Source organism: Otolemur garnettii, unplaced genomic scaffold (assembly GCF_000181295.1).
Source record: "Otolemur garnettii isolate 467f Iridium unplaced genomic scaffold, OtoGar3 scaffold00116, whole genome shotgun sequence".
Lineage (NCBI taxonomy): Eukaryota > Metazoa > Chordata > Mammalia > Primates > Galagidae > Otolemur > Otolemur garnettii.
The window spans coordinates 912511-918996 of NW_003852511.1; the positions used below are offsets into that span (position 1 = coordinate 912511).

At 50.8% G+C, this 6486-nt stretch overlaps 1 protein-coding gene across 1 annotated transcript in view; it reads left to right on the plus strand.

Annotated features, from left to right (window-relative positions):
- Nucleotides 1–6486, plus strand: part of DISC1 (disrupted in schizophrenia 1) — a 334249-nt gene that overhangs the window by 1247 nt on the left and 326516 nt on the right. Inside the window, exon 2 of the mRNA XM_023517671.1 lies at nt 2342–3345. Coding sequence (XP_023373439.1) covers nt 2342–3345 — 1004 coding nt within the window. The remainder of the gene's footprint in view (nt 1–2341; nt 3346–6486) is intronic.

A 6486-nucleotide genomic window follows, 5' to 3' on the forward strand; every position in this document is an offset into this window, starting at 1 on the left:
GAGCCGGTTGAGTGGTTTTAGAAAAGCGTCTCAGGCCAAAAGTGCCCTCAGGCTTTGTTTGAAAAGACATGAAATTTCAAATTATTTTCTACTTAGCCTTGTTCTTTTAACTTTGGAAGTGTTATTGGGGGCACTGGTATTTGCATTAAAAAAAATAGTTACAAGTTTTTTTTTAAGCCAAAAGACAATCGGCATAGGACTCATTTTCAAGATAGGAAATTATCGACTTGTTTTTCTTTGGCAATTGAAGCCAGAATTTGATGTTCTGACTTCCTTTTGGATTTCTTGTTCTTTAGAAAATGTTTTGCTGGTTTTTCAATGGATGTGAGTGTCAGTCCTTCTCGGCCTGCCTCGGCACCCCACCTGCTTCTCCTTCAGGTCAGGCCCAGATGCTGCAGCTGCAGGGAGCTTTGTGTCCTGAGATGATGAAAGCCCCAGGGGAAAGGTCGGGGCTCCCACTGGACCAGATCACAAGGCAACCTGATTTGTCCTATTAATGATCCTATACATTTCCATCATGTCCTTTTCTCCTGGTTCCAACTTTACATGGTTTCTGTCTCAAAGAAAGGAGAAAAATAAATCTGTCTTCTGCCTTGCTGTCATTTTAAGCTATAAGCCTGATACATACTTGGAGCAAAGGGACTAGAATGGGTATGTGCTTTGGAATCAGACAAGCCTCGGTTCAGATGTGGGAGTTCTAGGGCAAATTAAAGCCTTCTGAGCTTTCATTTTGTTACTTACAAAAGGAGAATGTACCGATCTCCCAGCATTATGGAGTTAAGTGCCTCCCTGTTCCTTTACTGATTTTCTCTGCCACCCCTTGGTAGTCCCTCTTCCCTTCCTCCTTTCACTGCAGGCTTCCAGAATTCTATGAACACCGGGTGGCACTGGCCCTTCTGGCATGAACAGATCTCTGGGTGAGCACGTCTTAGGTCTGTTGTCCTTGGCTGCTCATAGTCAGGGCACAGGCAGCTGTAGGTCATTGTGCTCCTTTCTCCAGGGAAATGCCCCCCTCCATCCCCCAGGGACTGGTGTGTGCCAGGCTCATAGCTCCAGCGGATCCTCACTGTCGAGTGATCTGATCTCTGCTTACCACAAGGATTCCAGGACCATGTACTGTGCATGTTTTGGGAGGCAAAGCAGGATGTGTGGGCTTGGAGTGAAGTTTTGTTCCACTTCCTGCCATAGGCTGTGGTCTAATGCTGCCTGGCTTTATTTTTATGCCTGATTTATGATGTGGCCAGGCCCTTAGGGTAAGATCACTATGTGGGTTCGTAGAATCAGTAGACTCTGGTTTATCACTTGGCCACTTGCACTCTGGTTTATCACTTGGCCACTTGCACTATCACTTGGCCACTTGTATCTGGAAAGTGAATCTCAGACTTCAGGGGAAGGCTGTAGTTCTTGGTCATTTGGTAGGGAACAAGTGAAATTTCTGTAGACAAAAACATGGTATGAGTAGCTAAGTGCTATGTAGTGTAAAAATAATAGCTTGTTTGTATTACACTGACTCTGTGTGCCAGGTGCTGTCTTCCTAGTGACTCACTTAGCTTAATGCTCATGATAATCCTGTGGGACAGGTATGTTCATAGTGCCATTTTACTGGTGAGTAAACCAAGGCACAGAGAGGTTAAGAAACTTGTGGAAAGTCACACAGCCAGCAGGTGGTACAATTGGGGTTGAACTGGGCAATGAGGTGTCAGAATTTTTTATTGTTCCTATTTCTATTGCATAGCTAGGAAGGGAACTCAGGCCTTGGTTTGGAGAACACCCGGCAGGCCTCCTGTAATCCACTGTGTGAGATGAAGTGATGGTCCTACATCATGCTACAGCCAGCTGTCCACTGTCCACAGCAACAGATCCGGCGTGCTGGGATGTGGATAGCAAATAATGAAAATTCACATGTTGTGCAATGGGTGGCTGGAACAATGATTGGATCTCATTTGGGGAGCACTCTGGCATCTTGGTTTCAAATCAAGTACTTTCCAGACCCCACTCCAGGATGAAAGTGCCGAGGCACCATAACAGACCAACAGGCAGGATGCTGGAGGGATCGGGAGCTCCAGGGTCGCGTCTCCAATGTTCATGCTGACTTGCTGGCATAACGTGCAGCAGTGCCAGCTGCTCTGCTGAACAGAGGAGTCCAGACGCTGTGTTGATTTCTGCACGTTCAAGGCAAACACTTCCTGAGGATTGTCAGGACTTTCATACTGGGCTGGTCTCGGGGACCACCGAGCTGGCAGACAGATGACCTTTTAACCTAGGGATGTTCTCCACATGCAGTGCCAGCCGAGTCTGTGAGATTTGCCGGTTTATGGTGCTGTTTTCTCTTTCTCCTCAGGCAGCCCGGATTGCATACCACCTGCGGTGTCCTCACGGAGGCGGCTGGCACGGAGGCCCGGCTACATGAGAAGCTCAGCTGGGCCCAGGATCAGGTTCCCTTCCCCAGACGTGGGCATGCCGTCCCGAGTCCCAGCAGGGGTGCGTGGGGAGGAGTCCCACCACTCTCAGTCCAGGGTTGGACGGTGTGGCCTTGGCCTGGGAGGCCGGTGTACAGGCCTCTTGCTCAGGAGCACAGTAGCGCCTGCTGTGACCTCTGTGGGCCACCCAGGCCTGGCTCTAACCTCTGTGAGAGGAACCTCAGCAGGCTTTGGGACTCAGCTCAGAGGTGGCACTAGACTGCCCTCTGGGCTCACCAGGCCCTGTGGCCCTGGGGATGCTGGGTGTCAGCAAGAGTTTTCATCCATGGACAGTTGCGAGGCCCCAGATGCTGGCCGGGATGCAGCCTGTGGTGAAGGAGTGATGGGCGCCCCGGCGACAGGCTCTCTGGCACTGACAGAGTTGAGCAGCAACAGCTGTGGCCTTGGAAGAGGCCCCTTATTCCCCTCAGCCCCTCCTGGCTCTCACGAGGCCTTTACCTCAAGCTTTAGCTTCATTCGGCTTTCCCTGGGCTCTGCCGAGGAACGTGGGGAAGCGGAAGGCTGCCCGCCACCCAGAGAGGCTGAGCACCCTCGTCAGAGCCCCCAGGACATGGGCACCAAAACTACTGGCTTGGACGGGCCCCGCCAGGACCCTGCACGTGTCTTTCTGCCCTTCCATCTGTCCACTGCTTCTGGCTCTGCAGATTCTGCCTGGGATGCAGCAAGCAGCCCCAGGCCAGAGTGTGAGGTGCTTTCTTCCCTGGTTGTGGACACCGAGTCCCTCTGTACCCTGGACCCCCCACTGGCCAGTCATGCTCCTGACGAGGGCAGTGGCTGGGGGGATGCCTGTCTCCAGCACGCCCTGCTCAGGACCTGGGACCCTGTGCTGCGTGGCTGCCTACTAAGCAATCACAGACAGCTGAAGGTCAGTGCCCCTCTTCCTGAGATCGCCGGGTGGGTAGAAGGCAGGGAAGGGGGTGCTGGGCTTGACTGACTCCCTTGGAGGCCGCAGCAGCTTCTTTGTGGCCAGCTGCATTTCCGTGTCCTTGAGTTTGATCCCAAATCTGCTCTCCTTTCCATCTTCCCTGCTCCTCAGGTGCTCACACGTGCTCTCTGCCAGGCTGCTTGGTGTCCCACTGGCCAGTGGGGGTGAGGCTGGTGTGCTGGGCCAGGCTTTGCTTTGAAACAGGAAACTGGGGGCAGGGGAGATGGAGCTGGCTGATGTGTGGAAGGGGCTGAGAGGTATGAAAATGGGGTGCCCTGCCTCCTGTCCTCATCTGTGCTTGCTTCACTCTCCTCCATCCTGCCGCAGTGGGAGCTGCCCTCTAAAGGGGCAAGAGGCTTCGTTTCTGGCCATTAAACCTCACTGGCCCTCAGTCTCATTTAGAGATAACCACACCTCATAGGATAGCTCACCTGAGAAGGTAAATTCTTTGGAAATTAGGACTCACTGGGTACGTGCAAGCCTACTAGGGCCTTAGATGTTGCTGTCCATCCATTTTTCTGGGAAGTTGGCCTGCTTGTCAACTGTCCCCCGAAATTGCCAGAGAAACCCGGGTAGAGATGATACTCAGTGACTGGCCTGCTGAAAGGCTGTTGTAATTGTGGGGTGTATGCACATGTGTTTGTGTGTGTTTACACACGTGTGTGCGTGCCTCTGTACATGGGACTAGAGAGGTGGAGCGCTCACTCCCCAGGCGTTTGGGATGTGCAAACGAGGGCCGTCCTGTCCATCCCTGCAGCTGCATCTTATCACTTTCAGTTCTTCACCTGCAGCCAGATAGCACTGGCCTCAGGCCTGTTTGCCCTGTGTTGGGACTGCAGCCCAGCAATCTGATTTATGCTTAAGGGAGAGAATGAAGCCAGAACAGAGAGGCAGGCCTTTATTCTGGGTGACAAGTGGAAGCCTCAAGTTAGGCATGTCCAGTACTGAGGCTGTTTTCTTTCGCTATTCTAAAGAACCTCACACAAGCCACAGGCATCTTCCACAGCTCCCTTACCCCCATCCCCACATCAGGTCTCAGCCCATCACAAACCTGCCTCTCATGGCCATGGCCACTGCCTTGTCTCATGTCCTTGTTGTCTTTCATCTGGGCTTTACAAGAAATTCTACACCACTGCCTTCCTTTGGTGTTTCTCTGCTCCAGTTTGTTCTTGGCAAGGCCAGCAAAATTATCTGAAACACCAGTGAGATAGTGTTATTCCTTGGCTTAAAACCTTGATGGTTCATTTTGGTCTTAGGCCATCCTGCAGGTTCCTTATTCTGACCATTGAACCCTTGTCCAGTCTGCTCTTGCCTGCCCCAGCACCTCACTCCTGTTGGCATCAGCCATGTGGTGGCCTGGGCCCTGGCTCAGTTTCCCTCTGCCTGAAGTGACTTTCCTATACTTTTCTACCTGCTAAGCTCCATTGCCGAGTGCCTAAAGCCATCTCTGTGAGACATTTCCCAAGACACAAGGTCTCGCTCTGTTGCCTTAGCTGGAGCGCAGTGACATAGTCGTAGCTCACTACAGCCTCAAACTCCTGGGCTCAACTGATCCTCCTGCTCCAGCTTGCAAAACCTTCTAAAACTAAAACACATAAAGTGTGTTTAGGCACTTGTGAGACTATAGGCACTTGCCACCTTGCCTGAATGATTTTTCTCCTCCTTTTTTTTTTTTTTTTGGTAGAGACTGAGTCTCACTGTGTTGTCGAGGCTGGTCTCAAACTTATGGCCTCAAATAATCCTTCCACTTGGCCTCCCAAAGGGCTGGGATTATAGGTGCAAGCCACCACACCTGGCCACGTTTTAGAATAATAATATATTTGTGGGTCCAACCTCTTCATGCAACTATGAACTCCACAGCCATGTGTCGCTTCTCTCAGACATTTTCAGATGCCTGATGCCTAGCACACATTTGGCCTTCAGCAGGTGTTTAACTTTTTAGTGAAATAATTAATCATGTTAAGATGGGCCAGAGAGATCTAATTAGCAGACCTCTTGGGTCGAATGTCACGTGAGAAGAGGAGACTGCGAGGGGCAGATACACAAAGACAAAGGCACTAAGTAGAGGCTGACATCATCATATTTTTCCTTCTAAATGTCAGTTTTCAACACTGAATTTCAGAGACAGTTAAAAAAAATCTTGGCAACATATCTGCCTCTCTCTATCGCAAAAGTTTAAGTGTGACTCGAGTGAGGCAAAAGTTAGAATACTGTTACAAAGGCCAGCTCCCCTCCCTCCCAAATAACCAAACAGAAATGTGCCTTGGCAACAAGCTTGCCACAGGCCACATACTCGGCCCTCTGGGTTCTGCGAAGATGGGTAGTTTCTTCCTTCTTTTTGACTCTTTTTTGTTTTTGTTTTTGTTTTTGTTTTTGGCCGGGGCTAGGTTTGATCCCGCCACCTCAGCCCTACTCGCTGAGCCACAGGCACCACCCCATCTTTTTGACTCTTTATACCAGGATGTAGGTCATGTCCCCCTGAGAACCTAGAGTTTTGGATAAACTGGGATCTGTCAAACCCTGAGCAGGTGTAGCTCTGTGGGGCCTAGCCAGGCCAGGGGCTCATGAATGCTGCCCAGACCCTAGGTTGCAGGATTGACCTGGGAGCTGAGATTCCCAGACCTGTCCCTTAACTCACTTTTTGGAGTGTTTAGCGCCTTAAACACACTTCATGTGTTTTAGTTTTAGAAAGAAACAAAGTCAGCTTTAAGTATATCCCTTCCTTTCTCCTGTCTTGCCCAAATTCAACTTGTAAAAACAAACAACTGGTAAAACCCACAGAAAGTTACTCCTGGGAACAAGAAGCAAGGTGAGCTGTGCATGGCTGGGGGTGCACCTGCCAGACCTGCTGTACCTGCGGAATTCTCGAGGAGGGCCCCGTAGCCTGCGGGGTTCTGCTGGGCCATGTCAGTGACGCACGGGGCTTTGAGCATGGACGGTCAGTGGGACCACCTGCATGTTAGCCTGCCACTTTCCTTTCCCCGCTTTGTGACCCTAGGCAATTCACTTCACTGTTCTGTGATTATGTATAGAGTGGAGAGAAGAAGCTAGTACCTGCTTGATCTGTACAGAAGGGAGACA